General features: G+C 48.4%; 1 protein-coding gene across 2 annotated transcripts in view; it reads left to right on the top strand.

The window, feature by feature from the left end:
* The window catches only part of AFAP1L2 (actin filament associated protein 1 like 2), a 65,499-nt gene extending 45,258 nt beyond the window's left edge, over positions 1-20,241 (top strand). Inside the window, exons 5-19 of one of the 2 annotated variants that reach the window (XM_058810938.1) lie at positions 1,608-1,698; positions 8,243-8,448; positions 9,031-9,210; positions 9,755-9,844; positions 10,599-10,683; positions 11,296-11,400; positions 11,915-12,126; positions 13,772-13,917; positions 14,805-14,916; positions 15,511-15,747; positions 15,835-16,000; positions 16,249-16,416; positions 16,687-16,868; positions 17,490-17,618; positions 17,961-20,241. In XM_058810938.1, the coding sequence (XP_058666921.1) occupies positions 1,608-1,698; positions 8,243-8,448; positions 9,031-9,210; positions 9,755-9,844; positions 10,599-10,683; positions 11,296-11,400; positions 11,915-12,126; positions 13,772-13,917; positions 14,805-14,916; positions 15,511-15,747; positions 15,835-16,000; positions 16,249-16,416; positions 16,687-16,868; positions 17,490-17,618; positions 17,961-17,987 (2,136 nt within the window). In that variant the 3' untranslated portion in view covers positions 17,988-20,241. Of the gene's footprint in view, positions 1-1,607; positions 1,699-8,242; positions 8,449-9,030; positions 9,211-9,754; positions 9,845-10,598; positions 10,684-11,295; positions 11,401-11,914; positions 12,127-13,771; positions 13,918-14,804; positions 14,917-15,510; positions 15,748-15,834; positions 16,041-16,248; positions 16,417-16,686; positions 16,869-17,489; positions 17,619-17,960 lie in introns of those variants that run through there. The other variant, XR_009275091.1, reaches the window with a different exon arrangement.
* Positions 20,242-23,334: the final 3,093 nt, after the last annotated feature.

Here is a 23,334-nt window from a genome sequence, read left to right as displayed (position 1 = left end):
CACAAAGGGAGCTGGCTGCACAGGAGGCCACCACAGATGGCAATTACAGACACATTTCCTAGCCAGGGAAGGGATTAGGTAAAGCCATGGAATGCCTGGGTTTGTTTTTGTTTCTTTAATGCAACACATTAGGACAAGAAATTCCTAAACCTTTTAAGTGTTTGGAAGGCAAGTGTTTTCCAGCAGTGTTCTACGTGCCTCTGGAAGGAAAGTTCAGGCTGCTCACAGCATCTGGCAGACCCACATGAGGAATTTTAACACTGGGGAAGTTTGGGAGGTTGGCAGAGCCACAGGCAGCTCGTCCAAGTGGGAGCAGACGTGTGGCTTTGGTGTGGCCCGGGTTCCTCACTCCCAGAGCTTCCCTTTGTGGGCAGCTGTTGGCCAGAAAATCTCTCCCTTCAAAGCCTCGTTTCTGCTTCTCAGCACCAGAAGCTGCTGGTGGAAACATCCAGGGCAGGATGGGCAGCTTTGCACCTGCATTTGATGGTGCTGGCATGACCTGCAGATGGGCTGGTCCTGCCATGCTGGTGCACAGCTGGCCTCTCTTCCCCAGGGGGCAATTGTGGGCAGAATTCATTATTTTCATGATTTGTGACCTTCAACACTGCTGTCTCTGCAAAGAGACCTGCCCCTCCTTCTGGGGGAGTGGGGTTTAACCCTGGGCATCCTGGCAGGGTTTGCACAGCTTCAGCCAGGGCAGCTGAAGCCTGACAGGACAGAGCATCCTGTTGTCAGGTGGCTAAGGGTGGTTAAACCTCATTGGGGAGCAGGGAAATGCTGCTGTCAGGTCAGGGTGGGAGGTGGGATGCCAGGTATTTGGGAAGAACACAAGCTCTGTGCTCTGATCTGTTCATGCTGCTGCTCTGCTCTCTCATGACCAACATCTCTGTGAATCACCTGAAAAGTAAAAAGTTTGTTTCTTCACATTTTCTCCCTCATGTACTGATATTTCTAAAGGATCAAGGCATGTTTTTCCTGCCAGCCCTTGCTTGTGCTTAGGGAGGGGTTTGGCAGGCGCCACAGGGATTTTCCAGCACTTGGACTCTTTTCAAAGGCTCATTTTCCATTGGTGTTGTTTATCCATTTCCTTCATTTTTTGTTAAGAGCACAATTAAAGATTCCCAATATAGTTCCTAAGGCAGAGAGTTTTTGTTGTTAGCTTCTATCAGTCAGGGACTTGGAGACACAATCAGAGACTGCTCAGGTTGTTTTCAGTGTAAAGCCAGGGTTGCACCAATTGTCCTCCCTTCTGGTTCCCTGATAAGATAACCCATATCTTATATACCCATAGCACAGAGCACCACCCCCAGGTACCATGGGCAGCTTGGGGGGGTCAGTGCAGCAGGCAGAAATCTCAGTTCAGGGTAAGGCTGATGGTTGCAATTGCTGCTATGAGTTGATCTTCCCAAGCAACATGAAAGAAAATAACATTTATGATGCAATTATACAGTAATTTCAATTTATATTTGAGCTAACTGTACCACATCTAAAAGATTTCATCCACGGGGATGAATTGAGTACTAAAAAAAGGGGGAAAGGATGTCCCATTGTTTTGGTGGATCTGGTTCTATCTTAAATCATGTTTGTTTTATGTGTTTGTTCTGCAGATTCTCGAAACAAAACAACCAGCAGTCCCCAAGATTGAATCCCCAGAGGGATATTACGAGGAGGCTGAGCCCTATGACATCTCTGTAAATGGTATATCCCAGCTAACCCTTGGGAGGGGCTTTGTGGGGGAGATGGAGGACTTGAGACTCATGAGAATCAGTAAATGAAAGCACAGATATTTCCTACAGCTTTTGGGACAAATTTGTTTTCTGCTGCTCATCACACTTGATATTACAGACCTAATGCTAGCTGGAAAGCAAAGACTTCTGAATTGCTCCAATTTTTAACTTTCCTGTAGAAGTTAGCAATATGATTGGGTCAATATATTGTCAGTGTAAAATGTTAGAAACCGTTGTGGGTCCTCTTTGTTTTGGTGGTTTTCTGGCAGATAGGCTGCAGCCAAACACAAGTTTGTATTCAGGACTGAGTGGTGAAGTTCTGGTGGCTTGCATTCGTGTCCTAGTGCTCTAATTGTCCCCTTGGGGCTCAAAATCCATGGCTCTGCTGCTCTGTTAGGAGTGATAACCATTTTTATAATTGGCTCTTTATTCAGCTGTCTCTTGTGGCAGTTTAGCCATCTGTAAACTTGGTTAGAGAGCCACACTTGGTGTGAGGGGAGAGCATGTGGGTTCCATGCTCACACCCTCAGTGCCTGGGACAGCACCCCAGCCATGTCCTGGAGCAGGGCCACCCTTGCCTGTCCCCTGTCACCCCTCTTGGAGGAGCTGCTGCATGCTGAGCTCCCACATTCTCACTTTTTACATGTGTTCCTGCATCCTTTTGTTGAACACCCTTCACTGAGATTGCCTTCCTGTGATCTGATAGCAGAGCTGATTTGTCATCGCTTTCTAATCCATTTAAGCCCACATGAGACAGATCCTATCACCCTCTGCAGGAGCAGATCTCTGCTCATCAGCCTTGGCTGCAGCACAGTGTGTGGCATGGGCACAGCTGAGTGGCAAGAGTTAGGGCAAGCAAAGGGGGTTAAGGGTGACAGATTTGGATCTAAAGCCTTGGCTGTTGGATCTGTTAATCTGAAATTAACACCTTATACAATGCTTCTAGCTCTGCTTTCTAAAGCCAGTGAGTGGGATTCAGACCCTATAACTCATAAACCAGCCTCGTGATTTATTTGAAAATTTGAGTTAGTCACACCTAAGTGATCCAGTCTGCCTGTAAGCACTCACACCTTCCTGAACAATCAGTGGAAAAGCAGAAACTGCCTCTCACAATATGCAGGGGAAAAAATGAGATGACTTTTCTACAGCACAGGAAGGACATGGACCTGCTAGGGTGGATCCAGAGGAGGGCCACCAAAATTGCCAGAGGAAAGGAACACCTCTCCTGTGAGGAAAGGTTGAGAGAGCTGTGGTTGTTCAGTCTGGAGAAGTCTCTGGGGACAAGAGCTGATAAGGGAGCTGATAAGAAACATGGGGACAAACTTTAATAGGGCACCTAGTGACAGACAGCAGATCAAAGGGGGCTCATAGCCTACCTAAAAACTAACAAGCTTCAACCTTTTTATTGAAATTGAGCCACCCTGCAACCAGAAATTGAAGAATTATGATGTCTAATGCACAGCAGACAGAACCAAGCAGTAAAGTGCTGCTGGGTTGAACAGTCATGGGAAGCACATTGGATGTGCTGGATGGCACATGGTGTGGGGCTTTCTGAAGTTTGGGTGAGCTTTGAGTCATCCAGGGCAGGGGCCTTCTATGCAAATAATTCATATTCAGGTGCAAATCTAGTTTAACAGATAGTACAGAATAATAAAACTTTAGTGAAAAGTAGCATAAACTTAAATATTGCCCGACATTCCCAGCTTCATCTGGGAGAAGCTGGGTCCCCTTCAGCCCCAGTGTGAACTACTGGGCTTTGAAGCTCTGTGTCAGTGAGCAGGAAGATGAGATGGTGCCCAGCTCAGATGGGAAGAGGTTCAGGCTCATTGAGGCCAGGGTGAAAGGTGCTGTTCAGTGCAGAGGAGAGATCCCCCAAGCTCTGCCCTGTGTTTGCTGGAAGGCTCTGGGTCCTGTGGCTGAGGTGAGGGCTGTGATGCCCTGAGAGTGAAGCCCTGCTGCAGCCTCATCCCCATGCCTGCAATGTGGGATAAAGGAGATTTCTTTCCCCCCTGCTGCACATGGGGAAAGTGGATAAATTGTTAAGAGCCATGGCATAAAAAGGCACATTCTGGATTAGCTGGAGTACAGCCATGGATCCATGTGCTTGTGTTATCCAGGCAGCTCCAGAACTCACCCTCAGATCAGAGACTTGGCTGGCAGGAATGATCAGTGCACACCCAGCTCCCACCTCTGCTTTTCCTTGGTAACCTGCTGCTCTGAGATGCAAATACACCCACCACCCACCGAAATCTAGGTCAGTCAGGTGCCCAAGGAAATGAGAGATGAGAGCTCTGCAAAAAGAGAAAAGCACAAATGATGGGAGCACTGTCCAAGGGAGGCAGCTCTGAGAGGCTCTCTGTGGCACCAGCAGGCTCTGTGTTTTCCTGAGCATGGTCACAGCTGCAGGTGGGGACAGGAGCCTGTGAAAGCAGCAGAGATGGGGCAGAGGATGCCACTGATTGCCCAGCGCTGAGGAGTGTGGTGCCTTTGCATCCTGTGATTGCTCAGCCACTGCAGACCCGACCACATCCCTTCTACACAAACCTCCTGGTGTGCTACAGGGTCTGCTTTGTGTGAGGAGGAAGGAAGGAAGCATGGTGAGAATCTCTCATGTGCTCTTTGGCAACCTCACCTTGGAGGTGGTTCCTGGGGGCTGAGCCAGCAGGAGGAGCAGGGAGAGATGTGGAGCAGCAGGTACATGGCAGGAGAGGCTGTGGGGGCTCAGGAGAAGGTGAAGTGTGTGTGCTGTGCAGAAGGAAGCTGGGCAGTGATGCTGGTGCCCTGCTTTGCCTCAAGAGATCAGGCAGCAGCATGAAGGCAATCCTGCAGGTCTCTGTCCTGCTCTTTGTTTCAACAAGCACAAGCTATCCCATCCCATCCCATCCCATCCCATCCTATCCCATCCCATCCCTCCCCCTACCCCACTCTGTGCCCTATCAGGTGTCAGTAGTATTTGTACCTGTCCCACACAGAGGTGCTCACTGCTAGCAGATGATCTGCGACCTTGGTGTGACTGCTGTTGCTCAAGGGCAGTGTGGACGTGCCTGGATTTGCCCGGGACAAAGATGCCAAAGCCTGGCCCCAGTAATCCCCGAGCCCTCTATGCCTTTCCCCACAAGCTGGATAGGAGGGGTGGCAGTCCAGGAAGCTGCTGGTGGTCTTCCATAGAATCATAGAATGGCCTGGGTTGGAAGGGACTTTAAAAACCATCTTGTTCCATCCCCCCTGCATGTACAGGAGCACCTTTCACAGGACCAGGCTGCTCAGAGCTCCAGCCAGCCTTGCCTTGAGCACTTCCAGGGCTGGGGCATCCACAGCCCCTCTGAGCAACCTGTGCCAGCTCCTCATCATGTTTGCAGTCAAGAATTTTTTCCTGAACTCCAAGCTAGACCTAGACTCTCTCAGTTTGGATCCATTTACCCTTGTCCTGTTGCTGTAAGCTCTTTTGAGAAGTCCCTCTGTGGTACTTTCTGTCAGTGTTACAGCGTGAGCCTTGGAAGACACCCATGTGTCCCCAAACAAATGGGCGTAGTGAAGTCAGACCAAAATAGGAACACGACTAAAATAAGTGGGTGCACTGCCAAGAAAGGACATCAAAGCAAGCCTCCAGATGGGCTGAGGAGATAGAGCTTTGGTGCACCATCAGAGGTGGGACTGTGAGACACTGCAGCAAACCGGGGGTGGATTAATTAAAACCAAGCAAGCGGGTGACTCCGCTGGGTCTCGGGGTCCATCTTTCATCAGCAGCACTCCCACCCCTCCGCTGGGGATGCTCTGCCTTTCATTTTCCAGCTCCAGCAGAGGCTGCTGCTTCCCTTCCCTCTTGGGCTGAAATGTGTTAAAGCCTTATCAGCAGCCTTTGCATAATTGGAGGGTGCGATAAGGAGTGAAACCGGGAGAGGAGCAGCCCCGTGGCTGCCAACTGAGCAATCATTGTTCTGGCTGAAACAGCTCATCAGCCCTGGCTGCTCTTGATTGCGATGGTGACGATTCTGTTTTAAAGGGAATTGCCTTGTTTGAGGGGATGGGTTGAGAACGCTGTCCCTTTATGAAATCTCAGCGTGCAGGGATGGGACAGCCTCACTGGCCGAGGGGATTGGTGCCCTTGTTCTCTGCATTTGCTTATCTGTGGCTTTCTCTCTTTGTCTCCCTTTCTCTTTCTTTTTGACTGTGCAGGTCTTTTTGGTAGGCTTGCTGCGGCTGGACCCAGGCCAGGGTTGCAGGTTACTGAGGGCGTTATTTATGCCACAATAACTATGGGTATGGCATGCTTTCCAAACCTGAAGTGCCTTTTTCAAACAACAACAACAAAACCAACCCAAAAATACCCCCCAAAAGCTCAGTTTTAGGAAAGATTATCAGGTATCTCCCCCTGGATTTGCCTGTTACACGCATGGAGGATAACCACCTCTCACTGTTTTGCACAATGCATTATTTTTGGTGGCTTTCCCTGTGCTCAGGATGACAATGAAGAGAACTTTCCTAGCCTTTATTCCCCTTTATTCTGGTTCTGTCACTGGTGTGGAGCTGATAATGTGTGGTAATGCTGGCTGTATCGACAAGTAGCTGTTTGGTGAAGGATTGAAGGTACTCCACTTAGGCAGAGTGGGAGTATAAGATGCTCTGAGCTTCCTGCATCATGGCATTGATTTAGCTCCCTGGGAGCTCATGGGAAGACCCACAGGAAAGCAGAGGTGGCTTTAGATAAAGACATCCAGGCTTGTGGCTGCCACTGGTGCCTGAGCTGAACGATTTGGGACTGAGTGAGCCTTAGTAGTGACCACAGGGTTGTCACAAGCCACCAGGCAAGGCTTGTCCCCATTTGCTAGGTGCACAGCCTGGTAAATGCCTTTCCTTCATGAGGCTGTAGCAGTGTCACCAGACCAGCAGCTCTTCAAGCAGGGAAGAGCTCATCTCATGAGGAACCACACTTGGGGTTGCGGTTGATGCACAGAAGAGCATCCAGGGCTTCTCAGGAGTAAGGTGGCAGCCTGAGACCTGCTCCTTAGGTGGGGGCACCAGAGACTCCCAAAAGAGGCCAGAGGGCCCATGTGGAAAAGGAGGGAATTTTGGAAAATGAGGTTCCCTTAGGCATCCTTGCTGCTGCCTATGGAAGGGGTAGCAGTGCAGAGGTCCAGCTCCTTGGTGTCTGTAGGTGAGAAACACCTGCACTGTTACTCCATGTGAATTTCTGCCTGAGGACAAGGTTCTGCATAGTGGGAATGCACTGAGGTTTCCCATAAAAGTTTTCCCATAAAAGATGGACAGTTTGATACATTGAGGGCTTGGAGATGTGCTCCATTCAGAGACTTTGCTTTTTAAAAAGTTTTTTTAATTGGTGAAGTTTTGATCACTTGAGGGAGGTTGTAGAGTGAAATTTCACTGGGTGTAAGAGTGTAGCTTTGTTACTGCATCTCAGTTCCTTTTATTTAAAGAACAAATAACCCCAACTGAAACATTCTTCAGTGAAGCTCCTAATGTCTTTTTCTTTCTCTTTTTTCTGGCTGCTTTTCTTCTTTTCATTTGCACAATCTGATGCTGTTATTTTTATGTAGATAGTAAGATTTGGTAAGAATCCAAATTAGATTTAATTCCAGTGAGAGAAAATTAACACTATTCCTCCATGCTATTTGATAGGACAAGAATGTAAACCCTACACAAATGGTGCCCCAATGTTCCCATATTGCTCTGTGAGCTTATGTTGTGACTTAGGGCTCTAAATGCCAGCAGAGTGTTGCAAATTCCTCTGCACTCAGGGAGAACATTTTCAGTGTTTTTGATGAGCCTGGTACCAGTGATCAGCTGAAAACTGCAAAATTCTGCAATGCTTTAGAGCTGGGTATTGAAAATTCCAACTCATCCCAGTAACATAGCAATCCATTTAAGAATGGACATAAAAAATGTTGTTACGGCTCCTCACATTTGCCACTTATGACTAATTTTTGGTGCTGCAACAGTGTGTTACTTCAAAGCTCCTTGCTGTCCCTTAAAAGCTGAGTAGAGAGAGAGGGACCTGTTAGACCAGGGGGAAAGTGAATGACATCTCAAATACAATAGATCATTGCTTGCTGCATGGCCTTGCAAATACCATTTTTACTTCTGGCATTTAGAGGACAAGGGCTGGTTGTAGCTTGCTGTTGTTGCCTTAAAAATTGTGTGTGTTTGGCTTGAAGTGGAATGTAGTAAAAGCATCTTTGGGGGGGAAAGCAGCAAACATCAGGAAATGTCTACGGGAATGTTCTCAGATTTGTGGTCAACCAAGAAGTGTCTTTTGAGTGTTTACTAACAGAGGCTATTAGGCACAAAATACTACAATGAGATCCATATTGGGCTAAAAAGAAAAAAGGATCCGTGAGGATAATTTTCTTATTAATTATCCTTCTGTAGAAGGAGAGCCTCAAAAGACACATCCCTGCACTGGAAGCTTGTGCATGTGTGAGCATGGCTGAGGGAAGCATTTGACTCAGAGCTATTCTAAAAATGGATTTAATGACAGAGCTTTGCTTTTGTTGTAGAAGATGGTGAAGCTGTTAGTAGTTCCTACGAATCTTATGATGAGGAAGAGAGCAGCAAAGGCAAGTCAGCAACCCATCAGTGGCCATCCCCAGAGGCCACCATCGAGCTGATGAAGGACGCTCGCATCTGTGCCTTCCTGTGGAGAAAGAAGTGGCTGGGACAGTGGGCAAAGCAGCTGTGTGTTATCAAGGACACCAGGCTGCTGGTGAGCAGATCCTCTCCTCTTTGTCTAAAACAATCTGTTTGTCTAAAACAATTCTGGTCACTGCTCAGGAAGGCAGTGACACCTCAGACCATGTTAAATGAGCTGTCAAAAAACAAAATACCCCTAGAAGCTTCAAAAACCATGTCCTGGAGATTTGGGGATCTTGTTCCTTTTTTAGAAGGAACGTGGGCATGGGATTGCTGAAGGGGGCACAAGGACATATTTGTGACCAAAATCACAATGCCACAAAATGTCTAGGGATACTTTTCGGGCAAACTTTTTGAGGTGGTTGAGCAGAAGGGGTTCTTACCGCGGAGGCTAACCACATACTTGATCCTGTGTCAGTAGAAGGTATTTCAGACCATGTGTGCATGCAGTCAGGTGTGTGTGTACCTGCACATCAGGGATCTCCAGGGTGTAGTCTGTGCAGACCTATTAGAACTGTAGGACTTTGCTGTGTTCAGTGCAGTCAATGCATGTGGCTGCATGACTTCATGCATCACTTGTGGGGGACTGAGTTCCTGCCAGGGAGCAAGAGGGTTCCTCCTCTGCCTCTCATCCACTCCTGCCTTCCTTCCCCAGTGCTACAAGAGCTCCAAGGACCACAACCCCCAGCTGGACGTGAATTTGCTGGGCTGCACAGTCATTCACAAGGAAAAGCAAGTGAGGAAGAAGGAGCACAAGCTGAAGATCATCCCCACAAACGCTGATGTCATCGTGCTGGGGCTGCAGAGCAAGGACCAGGCAGAGCAGTGGCTCAGGGTCAGTGACACCTCCAGGATTTGTCCCACTGGTGCTCCCATGCTTTGCTGGGAGAGCAGATCTTATCTCAGCCCTGTCCTTGCATGCTCTGGCTCCCTTGCTCGCTGCAAGCCTTTATACAAATATACCACTTCATTTTCATGTCCTGGGAACAGATTCTTCCTGCACTCCCTGCTGCCTTCAGTGTACTGGAGGCCACGTGGGGACCTCCCAGCCCAGCTGCTGTGGTGGGGGAAATGTCTGGGCTGAGGGCAGGGGTAGATGTAGCCCTTCCCATGGGACAGCAGCAGGAGGAGGAGCCTCCTGGAGCCCAGAAGGGCTGTGAGACGCCAGGGCTGCCTTTGCTGGCAGCCTCTCCCAGTGACTTGGATCCAGTAATTGCTGCTGCATGCCTGATGCAGCTCCAGGACAGTCCCCAGGGTCACAGGGACAGCAAACCATGGCTGTCCCAGGCTGATGTGGTTTTGTCTGTCCTAGCTGGGGGGGATGAATTGATCTTGTTAATGCAGCTCTCTCACAGGCTTTGGCCTCCCCTTCTGCACAGGTAATCCAAGAGACCAGTGGTCTGCTCTGTGAAGGCGGCAGTGAAGGCAACCAGTACATCCCAGACTCGCAGCGTCTCAGCTACCCAAAGGTACCTCTTGTCTCCACAGGCAGAACTGGCACTTGGGCTTTCAGCCCTGTTCCTTCAATAGATAGAAGTGTAGATGCCTTAATTTTAAGCAAGCAAAGACTGAGGGTAACCAGACCCCTGTGCTGCTGAAAAGGAGCGTTCTTGGAACTATCTTAATTTTCCTTTGCATCTTAATTTTGTTGCCATATCTTCCCTCCCAGACTAACTCAGCATTTGGTTTCTCACTGTCTAGGGCAGTAGCTGCTATCTCATCCAGTGGAATGGTTGTGTTCTCCAAGAGCTTTGGGAGGGACACAGACCCTTGGATGCCAGGGCTTGGGCCATCTCTAGTCCAGGTTTAGGTGACACTCCCCTGGGAGCAGCTTGTTCCAAAACAGTGGGAGGACAAAGAGACTTTCCTAAGTCTCTGGTGGGCAGCCAGAATGGACCTGTTTGGGCACCTGGCTGGTTCCTCTGCCCATTCCCCCTGTAGGGACTGTCACCAGCCAGGCTGCAGGGTGCCATGGGGTGGCAGCAGTGGTGCCACTGTGTCTCCTCAGAAGTGAGCCCAGCTGGGGTGGGGTGTGTTCAGAAGCAATGGGAAGGGCACAGTGTGTGAGTGAGCTGGCTGGGGATGGCCAGGTGAAAGCATTTGCTACAGAGAGAGTGGGAACTCATAACATGGGAGAAGGGGAGAAAGGTCCTTGTAGCACATTCTGGCTGGAAGAATGGGTCACGTGCATCTGTGGAGCCTGTGCGTGGTGCTTGTTGACAGGTGGAGGTGTCTGAGAGATACTCTGCAGCCTCCGAGAGTGGGAGCAGCACCGACGGCCACGTGGAGACAGCTGAGGCAAAAGATGGTAAAACCTTGCCCTGGGAATGACAGGGACTATGGGCCCTTACCCTTCTGTGGCTCCTGCCACTGCCGCCTCAGACACACCTCGTTAAAGCTGTGTGTGCATTCATTGCCTGGGAATTTGATATTCTTGCCAGGATTGCCTGTTGGTTCCACAGCCACACACTGACTGATGTGCTCAGCAGGAGAATGTTGACAAGGTTCTTTGGACATAAACTTTCCCCCTCCCACCTTGTGTCCTTGTTTTTAGAGAGGAAAAGACTTGAATACAGTAAATGTTAATGGGTAATGGTTCTTAATTAAATTGTTTGTGGTATAGGAAAGTGAAAGGAGGTTGGTAAATGTCCAGCAAGAACTGTGCAGGCACCTCCCACTGCTCCTGCAGTGACTGGCCTTTGGTCAGAGCCACCCGACATGTAAAGCAACACAGATTAGCATCTTCACAGATCCCTAACTGATCTTACTGGTGCCATCCTCCTCCTGAACTCCCTGGGCTTTGCACTTTTCCAGCTTGTCCCTGAGTCACAGGTTTGCTCTCTGCAAGGGATGTGTGTGAGGTGGGACAGCAGGCTGGGAGCTGGGAAAGCCACACATGTGTCTTTTTCATTTCTGGTAGTTAAGAAGAAGGGCACAACTGGCCTGAAACTGAGCAACCTGATGAACCTCGGGAGGAAGAAGTCCAGCTCCCTGGATAGCCCAGAGAGATCCCTGGAGACTTCAAGTGAGTGGCAGCAGGAGTCCCTCTGCAGGGATTTGCCTCAGGGCAGGATGAGCACCAGGCATCATCCTCCCCAATAGGGCCTGTGCCAGGTGGTCCTGCCAGTAAATCCATGCAGATTGTGGTGATGTGGCTCTCAGGGTGACCCAAGAGGAAGGGTGGGTAATACCAGACATGCACACACAGGGCATTTGTGCTGCCAGGGTGTGGGAGCCTGCAGGGAGAGTTGTGAGGATCAGCTTTATTTATCACCTGGGACCAACTTTGTCCAACCAGCTGCAGCCACCTTGCTGCTCCAAAGCTATCCTGAATTTCAAGGGTCTCATTTTCAAGATTTCTACCCTTTTCACCCTGTTTTATGTGGCTAGCTTGTCTTTGTGCTTTTGCTCTTTATTGGTGCCTGTGACTTTGTGTTGTGTGGTGATCTCATAACTTACCCTTAGACATCCCCAGGCTGTTACACAAATTAATATGGATTAAATGGAAAATGTGTTTAATGAGCTCTGATTACTTGCAGGTTACCTGAATGTGCTGGTGAACAGCCAGTGGAAGTCACGGTGGTGTCAGATAAAAGATGGGCACCTCCATTTCTACCAGGACAGGAACAGAAGCAAGCTGGCTCAGCAGCCCCTGAGTTTGGCAGGCTGTGAGATCATCCCAGAGCCGAGCCCTGACCATCTCTACTCCTTCCGCATCCTGCACAACGGGGAGGAGAGGGTTGTTTTGGAGGTAGGGTGTCTATCTCTGAGGAAGCTTTGCTCAAAATCACCAGCTTGGGTAGCTTAGGAGGTCTAAATGCCAGTGAGTTCCTCCAGAGGAACATCAGTCCAATGAAACAGAGCCTGAAGAGCAGGACTTTGGCTGATCTGCCTGTGGTCACCTAGAATGTGTCCCACCTCCCTGGTAATCCAGGCTGTGTGTGATGCTGGCACCTCCAGAAACACCATTCAGCCTTCATCTTTTGGGGGGACATTGGTCCTCTGGAGATTCCCATCTCTCCCCCCACTGCAGGATAACCTTGGATAATTAAGTTCTGCGTAGTGCATTGCAGATGGTTAATGTTACTTGAGAACAATGCCACTTTAGGGATTTAAAGCTGTGGTTAGGAGGAACAGAGAATTTCATATTTTGACAGCAGAGCCCCAAGGCCATGGGGCACACATCCCAAGTAAGCCTATCACAGATCTGCCCCTGAAAGTGCAAGTAAATTCATCTCCATCTGTTACTTTCCTTTGCCTGCATCCAGGACTGTTTATCTCTAATCTTGCTTCTCTCTGACGACAGCATGGTTATAGTAGGAGGTGGACAATGTGAGCAATTTCCTGTATTTTTCCAGTGGGTGGAATATTTATAGCTAAACAACTGACTTTGAGGGCATACCATGAAATTGGAAGATGTTTTTGTTTAGTTTCTGATTCAGGGTCTGTCTGTATCTAAAAAAATTTGCCCAATTACAGATGTGAAGAAGAGGTGCTGGGAAAATTTACATTTTGTGAATGGAAGAATCTGTATTTTGTTGGGATGTCAGACTCAATGTCAGACTCAATCTACGGACTGGCTGGCTGGCAGGCTTCCTAGGGACTGAAGTCTCTGCTAAATAAAACAGACTGAAAGCTTAAAATATACTTTCCAGTTTGGAAAGTGTATATATATATTCACTTGCCCTGAATTTTACTTTGTGGTTACTGCTCTGACTCCTCAAATCAGTGCAAAAAGTGACTACATCAGCCAACTCCTTGCTTTAAGTGCAGTCCCCTGCATTGGGAGGTGCATGTGGCTGTGTGCTAGGGCTGACTTCATGGCACAGAATTTAACTCTTCATGTGGCAAAGTGTTAGATTGCTCACTGCAGCTGGGAGTTGGGTCCTGGCCATGTTGAAGCAATGGACTCTGATGTTCTAAGCTCTTCCCTTCTCCTCTGCAAAGAACTGTGGAAAGGGTTTGGGACCAAGCAGGCTCGGGTCTCCTTGCCTCTGTTTTGGCAATCCCATTGCTGCACTCTGCTGGTGCAGAATAAAACTCGCAGGCTTTCCTCACCCAAAGCTGCTCCCTGCCAACATCTCCAGCCTCAGAGACTTCTCTTACTCTTGTAGAGAGCTGAGTTGATCACCACTGAAAGGAAAATGCAGACTGACTAGAAATTTTAGGAAGGAGCAGAGCAAAGAGCTGCATTTATGTAGCTGCCAAATTTTTGAATCAGTCCATACACAGAGCTGTACTTTTAAGGCAGCCTTTAAGAGCCTACTTTTAAGTTTTATTATAAATACCCAGGGGATTGCCAGCATGCTTCTCTACCCAACCTAAGCCAGCATCAGCCCTGTGAGTGCAGAGAAACCACTGCTGCAGCCTGTCCTGTCTATCTGATCACCCTGCAGGCTAAGTCCTCTGAGGAGATGGGCCACTGGCTGGGCCTCCTCTTGTCGGAGTCAGGCTCGAAAACAGACCCAGAGGAATTCACCTACGATTACGTGGATGCTGACAGGGTTTCCTGCATTGTGAGCGCTGCCAAGAATTCCTTCTTGTATGTCACTGGTAATGGGTTGGGGCTGGGAGAGGGAAAGCAAGCCAGAGCAGGGGCTCTCCACTTGTGGGAGGTTAGCTGCCATGGAAATAGGTGGTGAATTCACAGCTGCAGCTCAGCCACTTTCTTTTGGGACAGGAGAGCACTTCCTGAGCTGCAGCTTGCCATGGAGCATGTGCCTGAGTGGCTGTTGCAAAAGCAGGCTGGGCTCTCAGCCACCCATCCATCACTGGGGCAGGGTGACTGTGCTGTGTGGTGGTGCTCACAGGGGTCTTAGGATGAGGGAAGAGACAAGGATCTGACTCCATGTTTCAGAAGGCTTGATTTATTATTTTATGATATATATTATATTAAATAGATACTAAAACAATAGAAGAAAGGATTTCATCAGAAGGGTAGCTAAGAATAGAAGAAGAATGATAACAAAGGCTTGTGACTGACTGAGACAGTCTGGACAGCTGGACTGTGATTGGCCATTAATTAGAAACAGCCACATGAGACCAATCACAGATCCACCTGTTGCATTCCATAGCAGCAGATAATCATTGTTTACATTTTGTTCCTGAGGCCTTTCAGCTTCTCAGGAGAAAAAATCCTAAGGAAAGGATTTTTCATAAAATGTGTCTGTGGCAGTGCTGCTGTGGCTGAGGGCTGGGTGAGAAAGGGGAGAGCCCAGGGCAAGTACAGCCCCACTCTGGTGGGTGCTGCTTAGGGGGCAGCAGCAGCAGTGACCCCACTGCTCTGTATGGCTCTGCCTTCTCCTCTCCTGCACCTGGCTGCCTGGCCTTGCCCAGATCTCAGCAGTGGTGTTCTCAGGTGTCTCAAAATGCAGCACTGCAGAGCCATGCAGCAAATCCAGTCCCCCTGATGGGATGTCCTGTTCACAGGCTCATGCAAAGGAAATACTCTGAGCCCAATGCCTACATTGACAACCTGCCCAAGGGCAGGGTGCAGCAGGATGAGCTCTACGACGACGTGGATCTGCCAGACCTGCCTGTGGTAAGAGAGCTGCCCTGCTGCAGGGAGCTCTGGGGGCACCACGGCAAACAGCTGCTCATGGGGAGTCTCCAGCAGAGCAAGGGAGGGATTCCCAGCCCCTGGGGAGATCCTGACCTTTGCAATGGAGCAGAACCAAGTATGGAGAGGAGTTGCTAAGGAATGGGAGAGGGGTTTCCAGAAAGGGGCTGTAGGGATCCTCAGGCAGCTGGGATAAAATTCCACAGTTTTCATCAGCAAACAGCATGGATTATATGGTGATAGTGGGATTTTTGAAGCCTAGCCTTTCAAAAATTCTTTTTTGTGCCTGTAAGAGCAAGTCCTGTGTGAAAGGACAAGAACAATGGGTCATGCTGGGAAATGGGACTGTCACCTCAGGAAAGGCAAAGAATGGGGCATGGGTTGCTGGATGTACAACAGTATGATATCCTTGCATGGGGCTGTTGCTGCTATCAGAGAGACCTATTGAAGGAAAACAGGAGGGGCCTTTCCTTCAGTACTTCAAAAAGGCCTCTGTGGAATAACTAGAGACTGGCATTTTAGTTCCTCTAAGATTTTTTTTGTACTTCTAGTTTCAGCAGATGGTCTCTTTTGCAGGAAGAAGTACCCAAGAGTGAGAGCAAACTGGAAGGGGATCAAGACAGGGTGTATCTGGATCTCACCCCAGTGAAGTCCTTACTGCACTGTGCTGGCAAGATGTCATGCCAGTCTTCCCCCCTCGGGTCACCATCCCTAGAAAGGGCTGCCAAGGCTGCCCCAGAGAGCACAGCTGAGACAGCCCCCATGGCCAAGGAAGCTGAGCCCTGTGCTAAGGCAGCAGAGACTGCGGAGCAGGTACTGTCCAAACCATGATACCAGGCCAGGCTTAATCACTGAGCCACTTCCCTACACCTCATCATCCCACTTCCTTCTCCTTCCCAGAAACACCCAGAGAAGCCAGAGCCTGAGGAGGCTGTGCCACGGGTGCCTGCTGCCAAAATGCAGAGCCAGCAGCAGAGCAATGTGGCCCCTGATGTGCCAGCGGGGCCAGTTCTAGCAGGCAGTCCCCAGCTGGTACCTGCACACCGGCCCAAGATGCCACTGCCAGGTGGGTGTGCTGCTCAAGTGGCCCAAGATGCCACTGCCAGGTGGGTGTGCTGCTCAGGTGGCCCAAGGGTGTTTAAAGACAGGTGGTGCCCTGAGATTGAACTTGCCTCTGCTCTCCAGCAGTCTGTGTGCTGTGGTTGGTGACTTTTCAGACCTTCCATTGTTTTCTTTTCAAGCATCTGGAAAGGTTTTCTCCCTCCTCCTTTTTTGCTCCTGACTGAGCGTGTTGTTGGTGGGCTGTGTTTCCAGCAGGAGCAGTGGAGACCAAGCTGGGCAAGAACAGGACAGAGGCAGAGGTGAGACGGTTCACGGAGGAGAAGGAGAGGCTGGAGAAGGAGAAGGATGAGATCCGAGCTCAGCTCACCCAGCTGCGCAAGGAGAGGCGGGAGCTGAAGGAAATGCTTGGTGGCAGCACAGGTAGGGCAGGGCAAGGTGGGATGTGTGGAATTGAGCCAAGCTGGGTCTCTGGAGAAAGAGGGAGCAATGAACCTGGCCCTTCTGGGACCAGAAGAGATGGGGGGAACCTGGTGCTTTGAGCCAAACCACATAACCCAGATTGCACTAGAGCAGGAGCCACATCCCTCTTGGGATAAAACCCAAGGAAAATGTACAAGATGTGCCCTGATCCCTGCTCCCCTCAGGAGCTCCCCAGGTTCCCAGCAGGCACCAAGATTCCTCTTCCTACAGACAAGAGTTTGGAGCAGAGGCTGAAGGAGATAGATGAAGAATGCAAAAGAAAGGAAAGCCAGAGGGTGGACCTGGAGCTGAGCCTGGTGGAGGTGAAGGAGAACCTGAAGAAGGCAGAGTCTGGCCCGGTGACACTGGGCACAGCAGTGGACACCACACACCTGGAGAACACAGCCCCACGGGTATGTGGGGCACCCCTGGGATGGACAGCAGCTTTCTGGCAGCTAGGCAGCCACACAGTCTCAGCCTGCTTAAAAATGTAATAATTAATAATAGCATCATTATTATGTGTAATATGCAATCTTGTATGAATGTATAGTTAATATGTCTGTATTAACTATTATATATAATATACATTATGTAATAATAATTTAATGAGGTAACAGCAGTAATGGGGAAGTTAAAGGTGGATGGAGCTCAGGAGAGTGATTGTATTTTCCTGCGGGACCTTGAGCAGCACCCTCCAGAGGCATGCAAGTCTGGGATCAGCTCCTTCTGCATTTGGCTGAGCTAAGGGATGGTTTTTGCAGGAGATTCAGGCATCTAATTTCCTTCTTGGGAATTTGTTTTGCATGAATTGCAGATCTCCAGCACCTGCACCCTGCTCTGTATCTCTAGTTCTAGAGTCCTCAAAACCCAAACACGTCACAAACTCCCCTGATGTTTTTTTGAAATTGGCCTGTCACTGAAAAAATGCACCTCCGTGCAAATGGGATGACACTGTGACTAGGAGATGGTGGGAAAAGGCAGCAATCTCTCCCAGTAGTCTGTATTCATAACCATTTCTCTGATTTTTATTGTAGGTTCAGGCCAAAAGTGCCAGTCCAGCAAACAGCGCAGAGAACTCACCAGTCAACTCAGCCACGGCTTTAAAAAACCGGCCCTTATCTGTTATGGTCACGGGGAAGGGAACAGTCCTACAGAAAGCTAAGGTGAGTTACAGCTGGAAAACCCATCTGGGACAGCCTCTGTCTTTCTGTCAGTGGAGCAAACTGGCTGTGGTGAGATGGGGTTGTGGGGGAGTCCCATGTCTGGGAAACACCCCTGACCAACACAATTCAGACACGTCAGCCTGATTTTCCTCCAGTCTTTTCACCTGTGTTTGCCTTGCGTACAATTTAAATGAATAAATACATGCATTGTTTGTAACTTAAATATAACCCTGACCCACCTTGCAGCCAAAACCACTTGGGGACCAGACAGTCATGTTGATCCCATGCACATTATGGTTGCCTGCTTTGCATTTTGACTAATTTGCCTTTCTTCCTTGGCAGGAATGGGAGAAAAAGGGAGCTAGTTAGAAGCACGTTGTTCAAAGATGGACTAAAGACTCGAATTGCCCACGCTTGGCCCAGGGGATTCAACCATCTGTCAGTGGAGGTTGGGTGTTCAGCACCACCACACACCAAGTGCCTCCTCCACGTGGCGCCCACAGCTCCGACGCAGCGCTGGAGTCACAGCTGCTGACCAGAGTTACCCCACATGAACCTGCTCTTTCCAGACAAATCCCAACCATGTAGCTAAAACAATAACAGCCAGTGGCAATCCTTCCATCAAAGTCCTAACCCAGCTGATGTAAACAAGAATGTTACTGTACATAGGGGGTGTTTTGTGTATTTCTACTCTGAAGGTTTATCATTGAGTTATTAAGGTTTCTGTATTAGTGACTGTAGTGGATTCAGAAGGAACCTCTGCTCTTCCTCAGCCTGGTGAGTTTGTACCTGTCCTGATAAAGTTATCAATCTGTCTTGCTGCCAGTCATCACTCAGCTACATTTCATCCAGCCTTCAATCAAGGGCTATCCCACATGTGAGCAATTCTTCAAATATGAATGAGAAGCACACAGCAGCCTGTCCAGGGCATTTTTTAATCAGTGTCCTGATGCATTCCAGCATCTCCTACCAGCTGCAGGTTTGCTAGAATATTGAGCTGCTCACCTTCTTGTGCTGTAAGCTGTGTTACGGACTGGCAGTGAAAAGAGCTCTGAGCAAAGAAGATCTGCCAGGCAGATTCAGTTAGCTTTCTTGAGGATCTTAATTCACCTGAGGAGTTTGGTCTTAAAAGAGAAAAAAAAAAAAGTAAAAAAAAAAGAAAAGAAAAAAAAAAAAGAAAGAAAGAAAGAAAAAGTAATATTTGAGGGCTTGCTCAGCTGTTTCATGGGAAAGCTAGATCCTTCAGGGGTCCCCTTTCCCAGGAGAGGGGAGGTAAAGCAGCACCCATGCTGCTGCCCCAGCTGTGGTGGTGTCTGATCCTTTGAGAGCTGCAGCTGAAGCCATCCCTCTGTCCCTGTGTCCCTCCCTACTGCAGTAAGGCTGCACTGCCAGGGCTCTGCTGGACCTCTTGGTGCTGTCACCCTCATTTCCTGATCATTAATACAGCCTTTGGGCCCTGGCAGTATGGCCTACAAAGCCCATCCCTCTCTACCATAGCCAAGCTTTCTAATGAAAGTGATTGGAGATTTGGAACTGCTAAACTTAGAGATATTGAAATTAGAAGGGTGGCAGTGTGTTGGCAGAAATCTATGCACTCCTCCCCTCCCTGTAACCTGCTGGCATGTGTGATGGCCTGGAGACTCCTCATCCTGTCTCCTCTGATGACCCTTCAGAGCCCAGGCTCAGGAACTGGGCTGATGGATGGGACTGGAGTTGTTTTAACCCTACAAAGTTAAAGCAGCACCAACTCCCAGAGTGGATCATCCATGGGGTCCTGTGGCTAAACCAAAGCCAAGGTAAAGGCAGACAGGAAAAATGCTGTACCTTCCTCACCCTGGAAAATATTTGACAGGCCTGAGAGCACCTCTAAAAGGCTGTTCTGTCTTCACACAAAGGCCAAACAGCCAGTGGGAGCACAAGGCTCTGATACCCAGGGCTGGTGCTGTCACTGGGGTGAGTGAGAATGTCCTGACAGGTTCTGGGCTTGCTTGCCCCCACCACAGAGCCAGGGTGCACAAAAACCCTTGGTCAGGGTATCCTGGAAGAAGGAAAGGTGACTGTGCTCCCATTTTTTTACTCTTTAGTTCCCACTGTGGTGCAGATGGAGGAGTTGCTAATGCCAGGCCTCTGGAGCCTCAGCTGGCAGGTTGGGCCCTGTGCACATAGGAAAAAATCATGCAAATAAACTGCTGATTCTGGTTCAGGATCCTGGGGATTTCCTTCTCCAGAGCACCAGAAGGCCACAGACTCCATGAAGCTTTTGTTTTGGCCCATGAAGAGCTGGCAAGAGCCCCTCTCTGTACCCTGAATATCCGTGTAGCACTGTGCCCTCAGCATACTCCCTGTGCCATCCTCCCTCAGTGTACACCTGTGCCATCCTCCACGAGTTGTCCAGACATTTCACTGAGACAGCCATGGGCAGAAGCAGCTCTGCTTCCCCCTCAGAGCCCAGTCAGCCTCAGTGTTCCTGCTGGGATGTCTCCATGAGGGAATGGTAAACATGGGCAAGTCCTGAAGGACACTCATTTTCCTCAAACAAGAAATGTTAAACAATGTCTCTGTGTCCCCATTGTTTTCCTAACTCAAGGCATTTCCTTTGTTGTAACTGTGACCTATAAAGTGGCTCTTTAGAGGGTTTTATAATAAAATGTTGAGTATATTATGGTACCAGTGGTTTTCTCAGTAATGGGCCTTGTCCCTGCTCTATTTTCCAATAGATTTCAAGTACATCAAATCCCAAATACCATTAGTTACTACAAATCCTTAGCTATGCAGTGAACTGTACACTACAACTGCAGTGAACTATAGCTTAAATAGTAGTGATTGCACCATCAAGAAAAACAATTTTCAGAGATCTAACCCACTGAAAAACAGCAGTAACCCTGACAATTTACATGAAGACACATAACAGATTCCTACCCAGACAAATTACATGAAGACACATAACAGATTCCTGCCTGTATCTGTGTAGCAGTCCTCTTGCCCAGAACCAGCAGGGAAAATCTTCCATTACCTTCCTCTGGCCACTAGATAGCAACTGTGTGCAGCTTACTGCCTGCTGCAGTCTGAGGGAAAGCCAGGATGGGCTTCAGCTGGGAAGGAAAGAAAAGTTATTGAAGAAAACAGTTGAGGCCTTTACAGAACGGACACCACAACAGGCACATCTGTGAAATATCTCTTGGTGGCTCCACTCCCACAGGCAGCTTGGGGAGGCACTGTAGGTACAGCACAAATTCCTGGGCCAGGTCACACTCCCTGGCCTCTCTGAGCTGACCCCTTGATACAAACCTGCCAGTGAGCTCCTTGGTGTCCTGTCAGCCTCCGAGCCCAGGAATCCCCAAATAACTCCATTTGGGGGCTGGGTTTGTGCACTGAATGGACAGCAGCAGGAGCTGCTTTTGTCCTTGCCCAGCATCGCTGCCCCATTGCCTTTGGCTGCTTTAGAACACCCTGTATCAGCTCCAGCTGGTAAAATTACTGCTTTGTTAAGCATCCCAGAAGTGCCACCAGCAGAATTCCATATTCTTCTGGAGGGAAATTTCCTGCTACAAACCATTTTCCTTAGCAAGTTTCTCATTTAAATACCTCCACATTTCTTGCTTTGGATACACAGAACCCCACAAAAGCTCCTGGGTGTTCTTGACTAGCACACCAAGGCTGCTAGTGGGCATGTTGATTTCCCAGTAAGAGAGAAGTAAAGTGACAGATTTTGAAGGAAAGAAAAAAAAAATTCCTCATTTCAGTGGAGGAGTTGGCCTGAATGTTTATGTAAGATGCCTCAGGTATGAATCAAATTAATTTACTCCTGCTACAGAGTGAGATTGCAGAGGGTTTGAAGGTGAAGAAGCCAGCTAGCTTTACAGGGAGCATCAGCAGAGCTCTTGCAGGCTGGCTTTGGCTTTTGGCCTTTTGCATTTTGGTATGCAGGGAGAAAGGCCCAGTGGGATCAACCCCCAGCTTCCTTGCTGCAGCATTTACAGGACAGCTGCCATCCTACCTTTACTCACCACAAACAGGCATGGTGTGGCTCGATGAGGGAATGTAAGACTAAAGAGGGTGAAAATGATGGCACTTACCTAAATCCCATTTTTAAAGGAGAAACAGGCTCTCTTCTGGAGCCAGCATGGCCCAGGAACAGTCCAAGCTCACCCACCAGTCCTCCAGAGAGTAATTCAGAGCTCCATTAGCAAGAGCAGCCCAGACACTCATGACAAGCTGGCACAGACAGCATCCTCTGAGCTCCTGTGAGGCCAGACAGGATTAGTGCTGGCTTTGCAGGGACCCCACCTCCCCAGTGCCTGTGCCAGCCTCAAATATTGACCCAGCCTTAAGAGAATGAGCTCCCCTCAGGTACAGGCTCATTAAATATTTCTGATTGAATCAGGCCAAGTCTGAGAGTGAATTTAATAAGGGATCATGTGAGAGACCCAAGCCACTTACCTACTTACACTTCTTGAAATAAAATTTACCAAAAAAAGGGCCTAGAGGCTAGCCAGGAAGATCAAGTCACATTTTTAAGAAGAAAGCAGCCCCAAAAACTGCTCAGCAGTGTCCTGCTTGCCGGTGGAATCAGTAGATCTCTGCAAGACCATCCCATACATCATAATTATAAGGCTGTTTTTTCCCATCTCCTCTCAGTGCCCCATGACTTTCTGACCTTGCAAAGTGCTTTGTCTCATACAGAAGGAGAGCTAGAGGGTGCTGCAGCTGCCACGGAATGTCTGAGCATCCATTTAAGGCCTCAGCAATGACTTGCTTTTAGAAGGAATATGAGGAGGAAGGTCACATATAGATCCCCCTGAAATACAGCGATTTCAATGGGGACCAGTAGAGGAATCTTTGGTGCATGTCCATGCCCTTGATGGCATGCCATGCCTTTTGATGGCTTTGACTTAGGGAACGATTTTTTTCTTTTTTAATTTTTTTTTAAGTATCCACGCCATGTCCCTCATATCTTCCCCTCCAGGTTTTGTATTCTTGCTTGACTTTTTCCCCTGCTTTTGTAACATCTGTGAGCTTAGTTTTGCCATGTTTTGGTCCTTTGCAACGCAGTTCATTTAATCACAGCCTCTTTTTGGAAGGCACTAAAACTCCAGATTTTTGCGATTTTTTTAAATTGCATTTCATTTGACCCTATCTCCTTTCCAGAGTGTTTGTAAGCCTTTCTTTTCGGATTCCCAAGATTCCTTTTTTCTTCCTGATTGGAAATTGCATGTTTGGGGATCCCTGGGGCTCTAAGACCTCATCCAGGTGTACTCGGAGCCCAAAAACTGGGTTTAGAAACCAGCTTTCCTGAGCCAAGGAAATGATTGGAAACTCATGAAACCCTAGGTTTCATGAGTTTTCAATTTCTCACATAATCTCTAGTTGACAAAGAGATGCACTGAGTTAGATCAATCCTTTCCAGCATTAGATTCTGCAATCTGTGCTTCCTGAATCACACAGAGATCTTTGTGTACCTATGGTGCTTAAAGCCAGCAGGATGGTAAAAATTGCAGGGTTTCCATAGGTCAGGACACAGGCAAGCCTGCCTTGTTCCTTGTGCAGCCCACAGGTATACTTAACAAAGTATAATTAAATAATTAATTATATATATCTATATATATATAATTAAATCCTAGTATATAATATTATATATTAATAGGTATTAATTATATTATATTTTAATGATCTATTAATTTATTAATGCATTCTATTTATTATTTATATTAATTTA

The sequence above is a fragment of the Ammospiza caudacuta genome, chromosome 9, assembly GCF_027887145.1.
Source record: "Ammospiza caudacuta isolate bAmmCau1 chromosome 9, bAmmCau1.pri, whole genome shotgun sequence".
NCBI classification, from domain to species: Eukaryota; Metazoa; Chordata; class Aves; order Passeriformes; family Passerellidae; genus Ammospiza; species Ammospiza caudacuta.
Note: the sequence above shows the minus strand (reverse complement) of the source record. Positions and strands in the feature narration are given on the sequence as shown.